Raw genomic sequence first — 22,500 nt, 5'->3', positions numbered from 1 at the left:
ATATGGTACATATATACCAATTTAAGAGACAGGGCAACATAAAACTCTCTCTCCGCAACAAACAAACAAACAAAAAGTAATTATATACAATGATAACACACAAGCAATGTTCTATGTACGAGAGAAATCTGATACTCGACATTGCTCTCAGATCCTGTTGTTATAACCCCAATTGCGTAGTTCAGAGGAGATAAACCATCAACCGGGAAAATATTAGAATATATGTAAAGTACGTCATTAAGGAAATATCTAGTAAGCTGTCCATATCGTGTATATGGTCCCAAACTAGAATATACTTCTGGTGTTTTGTCAACGTATCTAATGAAGGACAAAGAGCTAACAGAGAAGGTCCAGAGGAGCGCAACAAAGATGGTGGCCAGAATGAAGAGAGATGAGTTACAGGGAAAGACTAGAGTACCTTATATGTGAGGAGTATGGAGTTCGGTTCACTGACAGCCCATCGCCCCCCATACACCACATCGATCTAATTCATTGTATCCCATGGACACCTCTCGCCCTCTTCAAAGTTCAAGCCCCGATGCCTCAAAGCTTCCTTCGCTCTATCCTTCCATCATCTCGGTCTCGCCCATTCTTGTTCCCTCTATTTCTAAGACGCATTCTCTTGCTTACTTGATCTTCCTTCATATATGTTTGTCTCTGTCTGTCTGTCTGTATGTCATAATACGTAGCAGCGTCAGCAACGTGCCCTACCCTCCGCCATGTTCTCGTCGTCTGCGCACGCCTCCCGCGCAGCAACAACAAGAGAGATGCCATCGCTCGCCAGACAGTGTTTTCCCGTGCAATAAGTGCCACCTTTAAAAAGTCTCTTTTTATTTTCTCACTGATGTTCCCACCCCTCCCTCCTCCCCCCCACTCCTTTATCTCCCATCCTTATATATCTCCCCACTTCTCCTCCTCCCCAAAAGGCTTCTTATCATGACCCCTGTCTTGTTAAAGCTGCTAACAAGATAGCATCGACATTACAGCGTTTCTGTTGCCAGACGCCAAATCAGATATATACCATCATCGTCTCGAGGGTTTCATAACAACAGGGAAAAGTGATTCACTGTCTTCAGACGACACCAGATGGATTTATAGCTTCGTGAGATGTCATGTCCAGTTTATGTAGACTACAGGTCACGTAGGTAAGGTGGATGACATTGTGTTATACACACACGACACACGATAACATGACACAGTGATGTGGTCTTAGAGACCAGTGACATATTGAAAGAAGACATGAAGAGATCCCTTGCCATATCTCGACCCACACGAGGCTCATGGCCCAGATGAAATTCCAACCATACGTACGTGTTCAAGACGTGCGTAGGTACACAAGGTCATCCTCCGGAAATATTCATCATAATGTCGCCTGAGAAAGACAGAGTGTCCAAGGAATGGAAAACGGCAAGCGTCGTGCCCATTTTTGAGAAAGGAGACATGGGAGAGTGGTTGAGCCACAGACCAGCCTCCCTGACCACAGTGTGGTCTGTAAGATGATGGAAAATATGTGACCCGAAGGTAAATGGTTGACTTCCAGCACACGAGAGGCTATCTAGGTGAGGGACAACATGGATTCCAGGGTGGGAGGTCGAGTGGAAGGAACTTCCTAGACTTCTACGAGAGAGTAAACTCCGTCTTAGACAACAGGGGAAGGTTTGAGTGGACTTATCTAATATCTAAACTGCCTCAGAAAGTATTTGACACTGTACAGCTTGGCAGGCTAATTACGAGGCTGGAATACCAGGCAGGAAGAAGAGGGGAGACTCCTTCAAATGGACGGAGCATCATCTTATTGGAAGGGAACAGATGGCGCATGGCGGAGGAGGCCTTCGCCAAGTGGGTGGAGGTGAGCAGTGAGGTACCCCAGGGATTGTGTTCTGTATCCGTCACTCTACCAATCTCGGTAGTCGATGGTGGACGGAGGGGATTGCATCAGCTTACAAGGGGACCTGAACAGACGCCACAGTTGGTCTGATACATGGATGCTGAAGCTCAACCCGAGCTAATGAGGATGGGACAAAAACCAGCCTTAAGTATTGTATTATCTATCAGGAAATATAAGTATTGTATTATCTATTAGGAAATATAAGTATTGTATTATCTATCAATTAATAATCTTCAGGATCCTGTGAGTGAAAATGGGGGACAAGGGGTGGAAATAGCCCCCCCCCACCACCCCCTAATTTCCCAACAGAATCCTATATTAAGGAAACAGTAAAGGAGACAAGCTGTCTGATGTCAAATATTAGAATATCATTAAAGTATATGTAGGAGGAAACAGTTAGCAGGTTGTTCATACTGTACATAATGTAAACATGAGAATATACTTCTCATGTTTGGTGCAAAGATAAAGGAGATCCAGAGAAGAGAAGCAAAGATATTTCCAGAATTAAAGAGATATGAGTGACAGGGAAAAGACTGGAGGATTTCAATTCAACCTTCTTGGAAGAGAGAAGAGATAGGTGTGACCTGATCACAACGACCCTTTAGGTTTTAAAACCTGATTCACAATGGTGATACATAAGGAAATAAAAAAAACTGCTGATACAGTTACAAAGGAGGAGCTGTTTTGAAGGTTATCGTGTCGTGGGGGTTTGCTTACCTGGCCGCCTCACAGATGTGTCGGGGTTCGATTCTGAGGGTATTGTAGTATACAGTTTACATCAGATATCATGTGTATTATATATATATATATATATATATATATATATATATATATATATATATATATATATATATATATATATATATTTTTTTTTTTTTTTTTTTTATACTTTCTCGCTGTCTCCCGCGTTTGCGAGGTAGCGCAAGGAAACAGACGAAAGAAATGGCCCAACCCCCCCCCCCCATACACATGTACATACACACGTCCACACACGCAAATATACATACCTACACAGCTTTCCATGGTTTACCCCAGACGCTTCACATGCCTTGCTTCAATCCACTGACAGCACGTCAACCCCTGTATACCACATGACTCCAATTCACTCTATTTCTTGCCCTCCTTTCACCCTCCTGCATGTTCAGGCCCCGATCACACAAAATCTTTTTCACTCCATCTTTCCACCTCCAATTTGGTCTCCCTCTTCTCCTCGTTCCCTCCACCTCCGACACATATATCCTCTTGGTCAATCTCTCCTCACTCATTCTCTCCATGTGCCCAAACCATTTCAAAACACCCTCTTCTGCTCTCTCAACCACGCTCTTTTTATTTCCACACATCTCTCTTACCCTTACGTTACTTACTCGATCAAACCACCTCACACCACACATTGTCCTCAAACATCTCATTTCCAGCACATCCATCCTCCTGCGCACATCTCTATCCATAGCCCACGCCTCGCAACCATACAACATTGTTGGAACCACTATTCCCTCAAACATACCCATTTTTGCTTTCCGAGATAGTGTTCTCGACTTCCACACATTTTTCAAGGCTCCCAAAATTTTCGCCCCCTCCCCCCACCCTATGATCCACTTCCGCTTCCATGGTTCCATCCGCTGACAGATCCACTCCCAGATATCTAAAACACTTCACTTCCTCCAGTTTTTCTCCATTCAAACTCACCTCCCAATTGACTTGACCCTCACCCCTACTGTACCTAATAACCTTGCTCTTATTCACATTTACTCTCAACTTTCTTCTTCCACACACTTTACCAAACTCAGTCACCAGCTTCTGCAGTTTCTCACAAGAATCAGCCACCAGCGCTGTATCATCAGCGAACAACAACTGACTCACTTCCCAAGCTCTCTCATCCCCAACAGACTTCATACTTGCCCCTCTTTCCAGGACTCTTGCATTTACCTCCCTTACAACCCCATCCATAAACAAATTAAACAACCATGGAGACATCACACACCCCTGCCGCAAACCTACATTCACTGAGAACCAATCACTTTCCTCTCTTCCTAAACGTACATATATATATATATGTATATATATATATATATATGTATATATATATATATATGTGTATATATATATATATATATATATATATATATATATATATATATATATATATATATATATATATACATAACCGAAATGAATTAGTTCTATGGACAAAAATTTAATATTCTTAAGCACTCTGAAGACGAACACATCAAGGACATTACTAGAGAAACGCAGCCGCCCAACCACCCACCCACCCAGCCACCCAGCCTACCAGCCAGCCACCCACCCACCCAGCGAACAATTGTACTAGAGTAGACTTCAGCTGGCGACCACTCCTTGATATGAGTGGGACCCGAGGTGGATGATGATGTAGCCTTTTAACTTCATTACCAGTAAGGCAGGCCTAGCCCATCATATTCAGGCAGGCCTAGCCCTTCATACTCAGGCAGGCCTAGCCCTTCATACTCAGGCAGGCCTAGCCCTTCATAATCAGGCAGGCCTAGCCCTTCATACTCAGGCAGGCCTAGCCTTTCATACTCAGGCAGGCCTAGCCCATCATACTCAGATATCAAGGGCAAGACGTTTAACGTCTAGAAACCTATCGTTTAATACACAAAGCCCCATTGTTCAACGTCGGGATCACCATCGTTTGAACATGACTATTCGCTATATATATATATATATATATATATATATATATATATATATATATATATATATATATATCTTTTCTTTTTCTTTCATACTATTCGCCATTTCCCGCGTTAGCGAGGTAGCGTTAAGAACAGAGGACTGGGCCTTTGAGAGAATATATATATATATATATATATATATATATATATATATATATATATATATATATATATATATATACATATATATACATATATTTTCAGAGGTTCTTATTATCTATTGCAGTGGGCTGGAAAGGCAATAGACAGTGAAGCAGAAGGAAACCAAAATATGAGAGAGAGAGAGAGAGAGAGAGAGAGAGAGAGAGAGAGAGAGAGAGAGAGAGAGAGAGAGAGAGTTTGTTCAGCTGTGAGATACGGGAGCAAATCCTCCACGTTTCCCATCTAGTTTTACGGACGAGCGAGCAATACCCTACAACCCCCCCACCCCCCAACCCCCCACTCCATACCCCTCCCCCCCTACCATACCCCTCCCCCCCTACCATACCCCTTCCCCCCTACCATACCCCTCCACCTTCGCCTCTCCAACCGTCTGTTCTCCTGACCCAAAAAAAATAAAAAATAAAAAAGGGAAAGAAATGAGAGATAAGATAGTATAAGATAGTATAGATAGCAGTATCTTAAATCTTATCTACGTATCTTTAGTAAGTAAATGACTTATGTGTGTATATATAAACAAAAAACGAGAAGTTACGCAATCCATTTTCGAGTCAGGTTCAAGAGGTCACAGGGTCGTGCTTTGAGGGGGGTCGTACCGTCGTGTTCAAGGGTCGTATACCGTCGTGTGTTCAAGGGTCGTATACCGTCGTGCTAAAGGGTCGTATACCGTCGTGTTCAAGGGTCGTATATCGTCGTGTTCAAGGGTCGTATACCGTCGTGCTCAAGGGTCGTATACCGTCGTGTTCAAGGGTCGTATACCGTCGTGTTCAAGGGTCGTATACCGTCGTGTTCAAGGGTCGTATACCGTCGTGTTCAAGGGTCGTATACCGTCGTGTTCAAGGGTCGTATACCGTCGTGTTCAAGGGTCGTATACCGTCGTGTTCAAGGGTCGTATACCGTCGTGTTCAAGGGTCGTATATCGTCGTGTTCAAGGGTCGTATACTGTCGTGTTCAAGGGTCGTATACCGTCGTGCTCAAGGGTCGTATACCGTCGTGTTCAAGGGTCGTATACCGTCGTGTTCAAGGGTCGTATACCGACGTGTGTTCAAGGGTCGTATACCGTCGTGTTCAAGGGTCGTATACCGTCGTGTTCAAGGGTCGTATACCGTCGTGTTCAAGGAGGTCGTATACCGTCGTGTTCAAGGGTCGTATACCGTCGTGTTCAAGGAGGTCGTATACCGTCGTGTTCAAGGGTCGTACCGTCGTGTTCAAGGGTCGTATAACGTCGTGTGTTCAAGGGTCGTATACCGTCGTGTGCTCAAGGGTCGTATACCGTCGTGTTCAAGGAGGTCGTATACCGTCGTGTGCTCAAGGGTCGTATACCGCCGTGCTCAAGGGTCGTATACCGTCGTGTTCAAGGGTCGTATACCGTCGTGTTCAAGGGTCGTATACCGTCGTGCTCAAGGGTCGTATACCGTCGTGTTCAAGGGTCGTATACCGTCGTGTTCAAGGGTCGTATACCGTCGTGTTCAAGGGTCGTATACCGTCGTGTTCAAGGGTCGTATACCGTCGTGTTCAAGGGTCGTATACCGTCGTGTTCAAGGAGGTCGTATACCGTCGTGTTCAAGGGTCGTATACCGTCGTGTTCAAGGAGGTCGTATACCGTCGTGTGCTCAAGGGTCGTATACCGTCGTGTTCAAGGGTCGTATACCGTCGTGTTCAAGGAGGTCGTATACCGTCGTGTGCTCAAGGGTCGTATACCGTCGTGTGTTCAAGGGTCGTATACCGTCGTGTTCAAGGGTCGTATACCGTCGTGTTCAAGGGTCGTATACCGTCGTGTTCAAGGGTCGTATACCGTCGTGTTCAAGGGTCGTATACCGTCGTGTTCAAGGGTCGTATACCGTCGTGTTCAAGGGTCGTATACCGTCGTGTTCAAGGGTCGTATACCGTCGTGTTCAAGGGTCGTATACCGCCGTGTGCTCAAGAGTCGTACCATCGTGCAGAGCTTACCACCCCCCCCCCCCCCGGGGATCCCTAACGACCCTTAAAATGGAATACAAACAAATAATAACACCTCGATCTTGCTGGCTCTCCTGAGGGTAAAATTATATTTGAATTTAATTACAAATATTATTAAAATTGTTGGCCAAACTTCACGTCCGGCAAAAAGTTATTAAGAGACCCCGAGACGGGCCTCGTCTGGACCGTATGATGGTTAAGTCAGGCAAACTGTAAACACGGGACCCCCACGTGGACACGGGCAGTACACGGGCGTTTAAAAAAGAAAAAAAAAAAAGGTTGCGTGCGTTTTAAACGCAGAATAAACGAGATTTTGGTATCCTCTCTCTCTCTCTCTCTCTCTCTCTCTCTCTCTCTCTCTCTCTCTCTCTCTCTCTCCTAACTGTTTAGTGACGGGTTGCGTCAGTGAGCCAGCGCTGACTTCAGTGGCTGTCAAGAGTCACTCCTTTCAGCAAGAAAGGTGTCTTATCTTCCTGCCTGACCCACACTATATATATATATATATATATATATATAGAGAGAGAGAGAGAGAGAGAGAGAGAGAGAGAGAGAGAGAGAGAGAGAGAGAGAGAGAGAGAGAGAGAGAGAGAGAGAGAGAGACCGCTGCCTACGATCTCTCCATCTCTCGCAACACTTAACAACACTTGACTCGTCATGGAACAATGATAAGTTACTTGGAATAATAATAGTCACATCATCTGTTGATGCCCGGTACTTGGAATAATAATAGTCACATCATCTGTTGATGCCCGGTACTTGGAATAATAATAGTCATAGCATCTGTTGATGCCCGGTACTTGGAATAATAATAGTCACATCATCTGTTGATGCCCGGTACTTGGAATAATAATAGTCATAGCATCTGTTGATGCCTGGTACTTGGAATAATAATAGTCACATTATCTGTTGATGCCCGGTACTTGGAATAATAATAGTTAGATTATATGTTGATGCCCGGTACTTGGAATAATAATAGTCATAGCATCTGTTGATGCCCGGTACTTGGAATAATAATAGTCACATCATCTGTTGATGCCCGGTACTTGGAATAACAATAGTCATAGCATCTGTTGATGCCTGGTACTTGGAATAATAATAGTCACATTATCTGTTGATGCCCGGTACTTGGAATAATAATAGTTAGATTATATGTTGATGCCCGGTACTTGGAATAATGATAGTCACATCATCACCTGATGCCTGGTGCTTGGAATAATAATAGTCACATTATCTCTTGATGCCTAGTATTTGGAATAATAATAGTCACATCATCACCTGATGCCTGGTATTTGGAATAATAATAGTCACATTATCTCTTGATGCCTGGTATTTGGAATAATAATAGTCACATCATCACCTGATGCCTGGTATTTGGAATAATAATAGTCACATTATCTCTTGATGCCTGGTATTTGGAATAATAATAGTCACATCATCACCTGATGCCTGGTATTTGGAATAATAATAGTCACATCATCACCTGATGCCTGGTGCTTGGAATAATAATAGTCACATTATCTCAAAGGCCGGTACTTGGAATAATAATAGTCACATTATCTGCTGATGCCTGGTACATGGAATAATAATAGTCACATTATCTGCTGATGCCTGGTACTTGAAATAATAATAGTCACATTATCCCAAAGGACGGTGCTTGGAATAATAATAGTCATATTATCTCTTCATGCCCGGTACTTGGAATAATAATAGTCACATTATCTATTGATTCCCGGTACTTGGAATAATAATAGTCACATTATCTGTTGATGCCTGGTACTTGGAATAATAATAGTCACATCATCACCTGATGCCTGGTATTTGGAATAATAATAGTCACATCATCACCTGATGCCTGGTGCTTGGAATAATAATAGTCACATTATCTCAAAGGCCGGTACTTGGAATAATAATAGTCACATTATCTGCTGATGCCTGGTACTTGGAATAATAATAGTCACATTATCTCAAAGGCCGGTGCTTGGAATAATAATAGTCACATTATCTCAAAGGCCGGTGCCTGGAATAATAACAGTCACATTATCTCAAAGGCCGATGCTTGGAATAATAATAGTCACATTACCTGTTGATTCCCGGTACTTGGAATAACAATAGTCACATTATCTGTTGATGCCCGGTACTTGGAATAATAATAGTCACATTATCTGTTGATTCCCGGTACTTGGAATAATAATAGTCACATTATCTGTTGATGCCTGGTGCTTGGAATAATAATAGTCACGTTATCTCAATGCCCGGTACTTGGAATAATAATAGTCACATCATCTGTTGATGCCTGGTATTTGGAATAATAATAGTCACATCATCTCTTGATGCCCGGTACTTGGAATAATAATAGTCATATCATCTGATGTCTGGTGCTTGGAATAATAATAGTCACGTATCTCAACGCCCGGTACTTGGAATGATAATAGTCACATTATCTCTTGATGCCTTGTACTTGGAATAATAATAGTCACATTATCTGTTGATGCCTGGTATTTGGAATAATAATAGTCACATTATCTCTTGATGCCCGGTACTTGGAATAATAATAGTCACATTATCTCTTGATGCCCAGTACTTGGAATAATAATAGTCACATTATCTCTTGATGCCTTGTACTTGGAATAATAATAGTCACATTATCTGTTGATGCCCGGTACTTGGAATAATAATAGTCACATCATATGTTGATGCCTGGTACTTGGAATAATAATAGTCAGAGCATCTGTTGATGCCTGGTACTTGGAATAATAATAGTCACATTATCTGTAGATGCCTGGTACTTGGAATAATAATAGTCACATCATCTGTTGATGCCTGGTACTTGGAATAATAATAGTCACATTATCTCTTGATGCCCGGTACTTGGAATAATAATATTCAGAGTATCTGTTGATGCCTGGTACTTGGAATAATAATAGTCACATTATCTGTAGAGGCCTGGTACTTGGAATAATAATAGTCACATTATCTCTTGATGCCCAGTACTTGGAATAATAATAGTCACATTATCTCTTGATGCCTTGTACTTGGAATAATAATAGTCACATTATCTGTTGATGCCCGGTACTTGGAATAATAATAGTCACATTATCTCTTGATGCCCGGTACTTGGAATAATAATAGTCACATCATATGTTGATGCCCGGTACTTGGAATAATGAGTCAGAGCATCTGTTGATGCCCGGTACTTGGAATAATAATAGTCACATCATCACCTGATGCCTGGTGCTTGGAATAATAATAGTCACATTATCTCTTGATGCCTGGTATTTGGAATAATAATAGTCACATCATCACCTGATGCCTGGTGCTTGGAATAATAATAGTCACATCATCACTTGATGCCTAGTGCTTGGAATAATAATAGTCACATTATCTTAAAGGCCGGTACTTGGAATAATAATAGTCACATTATCTGCTGATGCCTGGTACTTGGAATAATAATAGTCACATTATCTCAAAGGCCGGTACTTGGAATAATAATAGTCACATTATCTGTTGATGCCCGGTACTTGGAATAATAATAGTCACATCATCACCTGATGCCTGGTGCTTGGAATAATAATAGTCACATTATCTCTTGATGCCCGGTACTTGGAATAATAATAGTCACATCATCACCTGATGCCTGGTGCTTGGAATAATAATAGTCACATTATCTCTTGATGCCTGGTATTTGGAATAATAATAGTCACATCATCACCTGATGCCTGGTATTTGGAATAATAATAGTCACATCATCACCTGATGCCTGGTGCTTGGAATAATAATAGTCACATTATCTCAAAGTCCGGTACTTGGAATAATAATAGTCACATTATCTGCTGATGCCTGGTACTTGGAATAATAATAGTCACATTATCTCAAAGGCCGGTGCTTGGAATAATAATAGTCACATTATCTGTTGATGCCCGGTACTTGGAATAATAATAGTCACATTATCTGTTGATTCCCGGTACTTGGAATAATAATAGTCACATTATCTGTTGATGCCTGGTACTTGGAATAATAATAGTCAAATCATCACCTGATGCCTGGTATTTGGAATAATAATAGTCACATCATCACATGATGCCTGGTGCTTGGAATAATAATAGTCACATTATCTCAAAGGCCGGTACTTGGAATAATAATAGTCACATTATCTGCTGATGCCTGGTACTTGGAATAATAGTAGTCACATTATCTCAAAGGCCGGTGCTTGGAATAATAATAGTCACATTATCTGTTGGTTCCCGGTACTTGGAATAATAATAGTCACATTATCTGTTGATGCCCGGTACTTGGAATAATAATAGTCACATTATCTGTTGATTCCCGGTACTTGGAATAATAATAGTCACATTATCTGTTGACGCCTGGTGCTTGGAATAATAATAGTCACGTTATCTCAATGCCCGGTACTTGGAATGATAATAGTCACATCATCTGTTGATGCCTGGTATTTGGAATAATAATAGTCACATCATCTCTTGATGCCCGGTACTTGGAATAATAATAGTCACATTATCTGTTGATGCCCGGTACTTGGAATAATAATAGTCACATCATATGTTGATGCCTGGTACTTGGAATAATAATAGTCACATTATCTCTTGATGCCCGGTACTTGGAATAATAATAGTCACATTATCTCTTGATGCCTGGTACTTGGAATAATAATGGTCAGAGCATCTGTTGATGCTCGGTACTTGGAATAATAATAGTCAGAGCATCTGTTGATGCCCGGTACTTGGAATAATAATAGTCACATCATCACCTGATGCCTGGTGCTTGGAATAATAATAGTCACATTATCTCTTGATGCCCGGTACTTGGAATAATAATAGTCACATCATCAGCTGATGCCTGGTGCTTGGAATAATAATAGTCACATTATCTCTTGATGCCTGGTATTTGGAATAATAATAGTCACATCATCACCTGATGCCTGGTGCTTGGAATAATAATAGTCACATCATCACCTGATGCCTGGTGCTTGGAATAATAATAGTCACATTATCTCAAAGGCCCGTACTTGGAATAATAATAGTCACATTATCTGCTGATGCCTGGTACTTGGAATAATAATAGCCACATTATCTCAAAGGCCGGTGCTTGGAATAATAATAGTCACATTATCTGTAGAGGCCTGGTACTTGGAATAATAATAGTCACATTATCTCTTGATGCCCGGTACTTGGAATAATAATAGTCACATCATATGTTGATGCCTGGTACTTGGAATAATGATAGTCAGAGCATCTGTTGATGCCCGGTACTTGGAATAATAATAGTCACATCATCACCTGATGCCTGGTGCTTGGAATAATAATAGTCACATTATCTCTTGATGCCTGGTATTTGGAATAATAATAGTCACATCATCACCTGATGCCTGGTGCTTGGAATAATAATAGTCACATCATCACCTGATGCCTGGTGCTTGGAATAATAATAGTCACATTATCTCAAAGGCCGGTACTTGGAATAATAATAGTCACATTATCTGCTGATGCCTGGTACTTGGAATAATAATAGTCACATTATCTCAAAGGCCGGTGCTTGGAATAATAATAGTCACATTATCTGTTGATGCCCGGTACTTGGAATAATAATAGTCACATTATCTGTTGATTCCCGGTACTTGGAATAATAATAGTCACATTATCTGTTGATCCCTGGTACTTGGAATAATAATAGTCACATCATCACCTGATGCCTGGTATTTGGAATAATAAGTCACATTATCTCTTGATGCCTGGTATTTGGAATAATAATAGTCACATCATCACCTGATGCCTGGTGCTTGGAATAATAATAGTCACATCATCACCTGATGCCTGGTACTTGGAATAATAATAGTCACATCATCACCTGATGCCTGGTGCTTGGAATAATAATAGTCACATTTATCTCTTGATGCCTGGTATTTGGAATAATAATAGTCACATCATCACCTGATGCCTGGTGCTTGGAATAATAATAGTCACATTGTCTCAAAGGCCGGTGCTTGGAATAATAATAGTCACATTATCTGTTGATGCCCGGTACTTGGAATAATAATAGTCACATCATCACCTGATGCCTGGTGCTTGGAATAATAATAGTCACATTATCTCTTGATGCCTGGTATTTGGAATAATAATAGTCACATCATCACCTGATGCCTGGTGCTTGGAATAATAATAGTCACATTATATCAAAGGCCGGTACTTGGAATAATAATAGTCACATTATCTGCTGATGCCTGGTACTTGGAATAATAATAGTCACATTATCTCAAAGGCCGGTGCTTGGAATAATAATAGTCACATTATCTGTTGATGCCCGGTACTTGGAATAATAATAATAGTCACATCATCTCTTGATGCCTGGTATTTGGAATAACAATAGTCACATCATCTCTTGATGCCCGGTACTTGGAATAATAATAGTCACATTATCTGTTGATTCCCGGTACTTGGAATAATAATAGTTACATTATCTGTTGATGCCTGATACTTCGAATGATAATAGTCACATCATCACCTGATGCCTGGTATTTGGAATAATAATAGTCACATCATCACCTGATGCCTGGTGCTTGGAATATTAATAGTCACATTATCTCAAAGGCCTGTACTTGGAATAATAATAGTCACATTATCTCAAAGGCCGGTGCTTGGAATAATAATAGTCACATTATCTCAAAGGCCGGTGCTTGGAATAATAATAGTCACATTATCTCAAAGGCCGGTGCTTGGAATAATAATAGTCACATTATCTGTTGATGCCCGGTACTTGGAATAATAATAGTCACATTATCTGTTGATTCCCGGTACTTGGAATAATAATAGTCACATTATCTGTTGATGCCTGGTGCTTGGAATAATAATAGTCACGTTGTCTCAATGCCCGGTACTTGGAATAATAATAGTCACATCATCTGTTGATGCCTGGTATTTGGAATAATAATAGTCACATTATCTCTTGATGCCCGGTACTTGGAATAATAATAGTCATATCAACTCCTGATGTCTGGTGCTTGGAATAATAATAGTCACGTTATCTCAACGCCCGGTACTTGGAATGATAATAGTCACATTATCTCTTGATGCCTTGTACTTGGAATGATAATAGTCACATTATCTCTTGAAGCCTTGTATTTGGAATAATAATAGTCACATTATCTGTTGATGCCTTGTACTTGGAATAATAATAGTCATATTATCTCTTGATGCCTTGTACTTGGAATAATAATAGTCACATTATCTCTTGATGCCTGGTACTTGGAATAATAATAGTCACAGTATCTCTTGATGCCTGGTATTTGGAATAATAATAGTCACATTATCTGTTGATGCCTGGTACTTGGAATAATAATAATAGTCACATTATCTCTTGATGCCTTGTACTTGGAATAATAATAGTCACATTATCTCTTGATGCCTTGTACTTGGAATAATAATAGTCACATTATCTCTTGATGCCTTGTACTTGGAATAATAATAGTCACATTATCTCTTGATGCCTTGTACTTGGAATAATAATAGTCACATTATCTCTTGATGCCTGGTACTTGGAATAATAAAACAGCGCAATTGCTAATAGTAAACATAGATGATATGTATTCATCATTTTAGATAGAAATAGTAATGAGAAAGAGATGATAATGCGTGAGACAACAGATCAAGGTCTCAAGTGTGGCAAGAGACCAGAGATGTAGTGTCTCATGTGGTGGTTGTGGTTATGGAGGACCTCATCCGCTTGTCCCACTCGATCAGACGATCAGACTTGCGTGGGATCTCAGCCATAAACCCGGCGTGGAACTCCTCGTAGGGGATGGCTGTGTAGATGTCATCTCCCAGGTAATGGGCCTCGCACTGGTAGTAGCGGTTCAAGATGGCCACGTCCCCGCGGGAAGGGGCAGTTCGCTGGCCCAGAAGGCCAGGGAAGTCCTTGTTGACAGAGATGGTCGGCTTCTTGATGTCCTTGGCGAAGGCCTTGGCCCCGTAGTGCATGACGCTGTTGTAGTCGTAGGGGAGGCCAAAGGTCATGAGGTGGTCGTGTTTGCCCGTCCTCTTCCTGAAGTTGAACAGCGTCTTTTCCCTGATGTTTTCGCTGTGGATGGTGACGTAGGTGTCGCGGTCAGGACGCACGTGTTGGTGGTTGATGCCGGCCGCGTGCAGCAGCTCGTGGAAGATGCTGCCACGGTCGAAGAAGCAGTTGTCGTGGAGATTGGCTGTCTGGAAGCCATCGGGGTACTGCCTGTAGCCAACGGAGGAGGAGCATTCCTTCTTGTCCTTGACTATCCTCAAACTGTACTGGTTTGGGTCCGTGGCCTTGGTGAACTGGACGCAGCTCTGTTGGTTGAGGACGCTCATCACCCAGTGCACCTTGCGACGCAGGGAGGTCGGGTAGTCCGGGCTGAAGCTGACGGGGATGGTGTTGTTGGGCCACCGCCTCGCGGCGAACTTCTCGAAGGGCTTGGCCTTCTGCAGTTGCTGCTGACGGTGGTGCTCCATCATCCTGCGATTCATCTCCCGTTCCTCCTTTCTGTCTCGTCGCATCACCTTGGCCTTCCTCTTCTCCAGCTGCAGCTGCTTTTCTAAGATCGCCTTCCGCTCTCTCTCCTCCCTCTCCTTGTCCAGCTTCTCCTCCTCTTCTATCTCCTGGCGACGCTCCTGGCGCGCTCTGAACATGCCCCTCATCCTCTGCCTCAGCCTCGAGCGGTAACCTTCTTCGTCTTGATCTTGAGGAAGAGGTTCTCGTGAGGCGACGTACAGTGGGTTTCCGCCACAGTTGACCTCGACGCCTCGTGGGTCAGTCTCCTGGGTCGTGTACAGGGGGCCCTGCTTTAGCAAGGCGTCCAGTTGGCCTACACTGATGGACCCGGAGGTCAGGTCACGGGGCACCTGGATGTCCTTGGGGACACGCCTCACCTCACAAGTCGTCTTCGTCAGCCAGAAGGGCTCGGTCATGGGACACGCCACCTTGGCTAGGAAGATGGTTGGCTCCTCGGGTACATTCTGCTTGGCATTCCAGCCGTAGGATGTAACAAGCTGGTGGATCGCGCCTCCTGTGAGGAAGGCGTCGGTCCCGCTCACCGCCTCGCTCACTGTACACACGAAGTCGGTGTTGGTGGCAGCAGAGGCCTGGTGCCACACGCCATGCCCCGCCAACAACACACACCACAATGCCACAACCATGACGTGCAAACATTTGGTAATGATAGTTTGCATTTTTTTATTTTGTCAGTGTGGGGACGGGATGGTCTCGCAACGGGATGCTGAAAAAGACGAATCACACATGGCGTCAAGATGTCTGACTGCGAGGCGTGTGTGAGGGTAGGTAGGTAGGTGAGATGGCGCGTGTGTGAGGGTAGGTAGGTAGGTGAGATGGCGCGTGTGTGAGGGTAGGTAGGTAGGTGAGATGGCGCGTGTGTGAGGGTAGGTAGGTAGGTGAGATGGCGCGTGTGTGAGGGTAGGTAGGTAGGTGAGATGGCGCGTGTGTGAGGGTAGGTAGGTAGGTGAGATGGCACGTGTGTGAGGGTAGGTAGGTAGGTGAGATGGCCAGTGTGTGTAGGTAGGAAGGTGAGATGGCGTGTGTGTGTAGGTAGTGAAGATTCAACACAGCCCTGCTGGTAGACAAGATGGACAGGAACTCCGGAAACTCATGTACGGCTCTGGGCAAGAAATGTGTGAGGATGAAGATTAAGGGAGGAGGGGGGGGTTACATGCCTGAGGACAGTATGAGAAGTGTGTGAGGTATGAGAGTGTAATACAGTATGAGGTGAGTGTGTGTGTGTGTGTGTGTGTGTGTGTGTGTGTGAGGTATGAGAGTGTAATACGGTGTGATGTGTGAGGTATGAGAGTATATTATAGCATGTGTGTGTGTGTGTGTGTGTGTGTGTGTGTGTGTGTGTGTGTGTGTGTGTGTGTGTGTGAGGTATGAGAGTATGAGGTGTGATGTATGAGTCTAATACAGAGATATGGTAGATTGTAGTTTGGAAGGAAGTAAATAAAAAGCGTAAAATAGAACAAATGGTAACTTCAGTGAAGGAGGCTAATGGGGAGGTGATAACAAGTAGTGGTGATGTGAGAAGGAGATGGAGTGAGTATTTTGAAGGTTTGTTGAATGTGTTTGATGATAGAGTGGCAGATATAGGGTGTTTTGGTCGAGGTGGTGTGCAAAGTGAGAAGGTTAGGGAAAATGATTTGGTAAACAGAGAAGAGGTAGTAAAAGCTTTGCGGAAGATGAAAGCCGGCAAGGCAGCAGGTTTGGATGGTATTGCAGTGGAATCTATTAAAAAAGGGGGTGACTGTATTGTTGACTGGTTGGTAAGGTTATTTAATGTATGTATGATTCATGTAAGGTGCCTGAGGATTGGCGGAATGCGTGCATAGTGCCATTGTACAAAGGCAAAGGGGATAAGAGTGAGTGCTCAAATTACAGAGGTATAAGTTTGTTGAGTATTCCTGGTAAATTATATGGGAGGGTATTGATTGAGAGGGTGAAGGCATGTACAGAGCATCAGATTGGGGAAGAGCAGTGTGGTTTCAGAAGTGGTAGAGGATGTGTGGATCAGGTGTTTGCTTTGAAGAATGTATGTGAGAAATACTTAGAAAAGCAAATGGATTTGTATGTAGCATTTATGGATCTGGAGAAGGCATATGATAGAGTTGATAGAGAGGCTCTGTGGAAGGTATTAAGAATATATGGTGTGGGAGGCAAGTTGTTAGAAGCAGTGAAAAGTTTTTATCGAGGATGTAAGGCATGTGTACGTGTAGGAAGAGAGGAAAGTGATTGGTTCTCAGTGAATGTAGGTTTGCGGCAGGGGTGTGTGATGTCTCCATGGTTGTTTAATTTGTTTATGGATGGGGTTTTTAGGGAGGTGAATGCAAGAGTCTTGGAAAGAGGGGCAAGTATGAAGTCTGTTGGGGATGAGAGAGCTTGGGAAATGAGTCAGTTGTTGTTCGCTGATGATACAGCGCTGGTGGCTGATTCATGTGAGAAACTGCAGAAGCTGGTGACTGAGTTTGGTAAAGTGTGTGAAAGAAGAAAGTTAAGAGTAAATGTGAATAAGAGCAAGGTTATTAGGTACAGTAGGGTTGAGGGTCAAGTCAATTGGGAGGTAAGTTTGAATGGAGAAAAACTGGAGGAAGTAAAGTGTTTTAGATATCTGGGAGTGGATCTGGCAGCGGATGAAACCATGGAAGCGGAAGTGGATCATAGGGTGGGGGAGGGGGCGAAAATCCTGGGAGCCTTGAAGAATGTGTGGAAGTCGAGAACATTATCTCGGAAAGCAAAAATGGGTATGTTTGAAGGAATAGTGGTTCCAACAATGTTGTATGGTTGCGAGGCGTGGGCTATGGATAGAGTTGTGCGCAGGAGGATGGATGTGCTGGAAATATGTTTGAAGTGGTTTGATATACGTATATGTATAAGGGTGTACTGGAGATGTACGATGTCAGAACTAAGGGGCTCTCTCTCCTGTACACCCTCATCTTCACTACACGACTTGTACGATGCACATCTGACAGCATTTGTCTTTGATGTGAGCCATTTGGGGCAAAACAAAGGCCATCTTCACTAGACCATTTCGTCTACATCCTCCACACAAATGGCCTTTAACTTAAGCCTTACAAGCATTTGATCGGACACATTAGTCTCGCGCTAACAGCCTTCTTCCTTACGAACTCATCTTAACTACATCTTCGATGCGTTTTTAAACCCCATTTTTCACTACGCCTTTCTAAACTACACCCTTCTGAACTACACTCTTTTGAACTACACCCTTCTAAACTACACCCTTCTAAACTACACCCTTCTAAACTACACCCTTCTAAACTACACCCTTCTGAACTACACCCTTCTAAACTACACCCTTCTAAACTACACCCTTCTAAACTACACCCTTCTAAACTACACCCTTCTAAACTACACCCTCAACTTCAATACACCCTCGAAAAAAACCGTATCTTTTTTTTTTTTTACTTTTACTTGACCATTCAGGTCAAGGTCATCTTCACTACACACCTCTACCATCACCACGACAACGCCAGACTACTTCTAACCTTTGACCTGAACTCGTAGGTCAAAGGCACATGGGCTAACGAGGTCGCAGAAGTGACGACCCATCGTCAGTCAAGTCTTATCAATGATTATCTCATCATTTTAACCCTTCAGGACAGACCTCATGGTGACCTTAACTCAAGGTCACGAGGTGACCTTAACCCAAGGTCATGCGGTGACCTTGTCATCATCAAGATCTCGTGGTGACCTTCTTATCACCAAGGTCACGTGGTGACCTTCATATCATCAAGGTCTCGTTGTGACCTGACATCTGAGTTCGGTGGAGACAGGTCAAAGGTCACTTGAGAGGTCACTGAAGAATAGGACTGTCCTGCTGAACCTGTGGCGAAGAATCTGTCCAATCGTCCCGTCTCTCTCTCTCTCTCTCTCTCTCTCTCTCTCTCTCTCTCTCTCTCTCTCTCTCTCTCACTAACTCACTCACTCACACGGTCGTATGCGTACCTTCCATATAGGCGAGTCTGTGGTCTCAAAATTCCGTTTTCTCTCGTGGAGAAATTACAGAAAACCAGAGAAACCGAAGCATTTAGCGGGTAACTTAGACATTTGAGACAGATACCTATTACGACTGATGTAAAGGCAAGATGCAGATGGAATTTAATAAAAAGTGTAAATAGCAAACCATTGTGGTAACAGGAGATTATTAACAACATCTGAGCACGACGGTACGACCCCCGAGCATAAGTGGGGTTAACAATATGAATCAAAATGCTGGTTGATATATAAATTAGAATACTTTATAATCACAATAAATTGTAACTATGTTTCCCGGAATGAAGGTTAACCTGAGTTTGTAACTTGGGGTCGTAAAGGGTGACCTCTCCCCTAATTAAATTCACCTGTTTCTTAATATAAGTACTTGTGTGTGTGCGTGTGTGTGTGTGTGTGTGTGTGTATGTGTGTGTGTATGTGTGTGTGTGTGTCTGTGTGTGTGTGTGTGTGTGTGTGTGTGTGTGTGTATGTGTGTGTGTGTGTCTGTGTGTGTGTGTGTGTGTGTCTAACAGCCAACCCAACCCAACTAGAACAAGCGAGGCGACCCTGAACAACTTGTGGTGACGAGGATGGGAGTAAAAATATAGGCTCGCTGGCTAGTTTGTAGGTGGGGTGGGGGGTGGGGGTAAGGGGAGTATCTATGTGGAACGAGTCTCCTCCTGCTGACCGGAGTTTCCCTCCACCATTACGTAAGGTTTGGGTTTACAAGAAGTTTGGGAATCTAATTTACATATATATATATATATATATATATATATATATATATATATATATATCTTTCTTTCATACTATTCGCCATTTCCCGCGCTAGCGAGGTAGCGTTAAGAACAGAGGACTGGGCCTTTGAGGGAATATCCTCACCTGGCACCCTTCTCTGTTCCTTCTCTGGGAAAAAAAAACAAAAAAAACGAGAGGGGAGGATTTCCAGCCCCCCGCTCCCTTCCCTTTTAGTCGCCTTCTACGACACGCAGGGAATACGTGGGAAGTATTCTTTCTCCCCTATCCCTAGCTCTCTCTCTCTCTCTCTCTCTCTCTCTCTCTCTCTCTCTCTCTCTCTCTCTCTCTCTCTACTGACCTTGACAACAGCCTCGACCATGGACAGGAAAGAGAGAGAGAGAGAGAGAGAGAGAGAGAGAGAGAGAGAGAGAGAGAGAGAGAGAGAGGTCTCTCGTGTAAACAAGACGTTCCCTAGGCAGTCTTTCTCTGGCTAAAGGGAACCGGTTTGATGCAGACTGACGGATTCATATACTACAAAAACGCAAACATACACACACACACACACACACACACACACACACACACACTCACACACACACACACACACACACACACACCGGCTGAAGCTGGTGTGTGTGTGTGTGTGTGTGTGTATGTGTGTGTATGTGTGTATGTATGTGTGTGTGTGCGTGTACATACACAGGAGTACAGACATGATACATATATATATCACATTAAAGAGACGGGGCAATACAAGTGTAAAACTAATAATATTTTCATAATTACACACTAAATGATGGGACAAGATTACATAATTACCTTACAACAACAACAACAACAACATAAAGGTGAGGAAAACTTTGAATTAAATACAACTGAACTAAATCCAGTTTGAAAAACGCCTTTGAACGACATTCAAGAATTATTCGATCATGATAAATGGTTTATATTCTGTCTGCTGTGAAGTGAGTGTGAGATAACTGCATTATCATCATTATTATCATTATTATGACTAATGACTCAACGATCAAAACCACGAAGGTGAGGAAGTCAAAAAAGCCACGTGATGTAGAAGTCAAGGAAAAGTACCATTAAATATAAAGTGATGAATTCAAATCAGCTGCTACTGTTAAAAAAAAAATGATGAATTCAATTTAAATCCTGTCCATCAGTAACACAAAACAATAGACGAATAAAAAATTATTTAAAACCTTTAAAAAAAATTATTAAGCAAAGTTGTCTATTGTTAAATCCAAGATGGAAATATGGTTGTTCGATGATATGTGGAAGTTAAGAAAATATAGATAGACAACCATGGCTGAGATCCTTATTATATATATATATATATATATATATATATATATATATATATATTCCTATGAGTCCACGGGGAAAATGAAACACGAAAAGTTCCCAAGTGCACTTTCGTGTAATAATCACATCATCAGGGGAGACACAAGAGAGAAATATAACAGTCAGTTGATATTACATCGAAGAGACGAAGCTAGGACGCCATTTGGTAAACATGTGATTGTCCAAAACATACAACGAGCATTCATATATATATATATATATATATATATATATATATATATATATATATATATATATATATATATGGATTGATACATACGTCATACAATACCTTCATCACAACACCAAGTAAAAGTTTAATAACATGACAACCCTTTCTCCACAACACCAAGTGAAAGGGTTTTAATAACTACACCATAATCGCAGGGTTGTAGATTTCTGCATCAACCCTTTTCAATACATTTGCCTCTATGAATATTATACAAAGCTAAATCGCTCTATTGAAAAAAAGGGGATATCTAATACACTTTAATAGAGTCAAATAACAGGGGAAAAATGATGAATGAATAAGATGAAAAGATTGAAGAGTGAATGTAAACAGACCCACAGTAATGAACCCACACATGCAAAACGTTCCCAGTAATTTCAAAATGAATTCATTCTCCATAACTCAGGCTCAAACACAGGGTTTATTTACGCTTCGACTCTCCCAAAACTGGTTTATTTCAAACCCTGATGCTTCAACCCCTCGAAACTGGTTTATTCGAAAGAGTTACGCTCGGAATGCACTGAAACTGGCTTATTCGAAAGAGGTTCGCTTGCAATGCATTGAACCTGGTTTAGTCCAAACAGAAACGCTTCGGATACATCAAAATTGGTTATCACTGACACAGAAACACCTGGAATGGACTACAAAACTAGTTTACTTTGAAACAGGAGAGAGCTCAAAATGCCTTGAACTGGTTTCTTTCCAGATCACAAGTTTTCTATCAACACAGAGAACGCATCCTCAAACATCGCCTGTTCTATATATCACACCTTCACAACTCCTAGATATATATCTTACAATGAACCTTCCTTCACTAATCAGCCTGCTAGCTTGGCCTTACTTACAAAATGTTAACGGACGTAAATATTCTAAGCTTTATTTACAAATTAATGCTTTCATGTTTACAACCCGTCAGCTGATCTCTACTGGCG

At 42.2% G+C, this 22,500-nt stretch overlaps 1 protein-coding gene and 1 pseudogene across 1 annotated transcript; both read right to left on the bottom strand.

The window, feature by feature from the left end:
- LOC139759290 (uncharacterized) overlaps positions 1-22,500 on the bottom strand; it is a 334,770-nt pseudogene that overhangs the window by 292,600 nt on the left and 19,670 nt on the right.
- Positions 14,322-15,943, bottom strand: LOC139759289 (uncharacterized). The gene has a single exon (XM_071681430.1). The coding sequence runs from the start codon at positions 15,924-15,926 to the stop codon at positions 14,415-14,417; it is 1,512 nt and encodes a 503-aa protein (XP_071537531.1). The 5' UTR covers positions 15,927-15,943; the 3' UTR covers positions 14,322-14,414.

This window comes from Panulirus ornatus, chromosome 32 (genome assembly GCF_036320965.1).
Source record: "Panulirus ornatus isolate Po-2019 chromosome 32, ASM3632096v1, whole genome shotgun sequence".
Classification (NCBI taxonomy): Eukaryota; Metazoa; Arthropoda; class Malacostraca; order Decapoda; family Palinuridae; genus Panulirus; species Panulirus ornatus.
This window is presented reverse-complemented; position numbering and strand designations above follow the sequence as displayed.

What these genes read in the sequence shown, in the direction of transcription:
- LOC139759289 (XM_071681430.1), bottom strand. Translation starts at nt 15,926, where the DNA reads ATGCAAACTATCATTACCAAATGTTTGCACGTCATGGTTGTGGCATTG.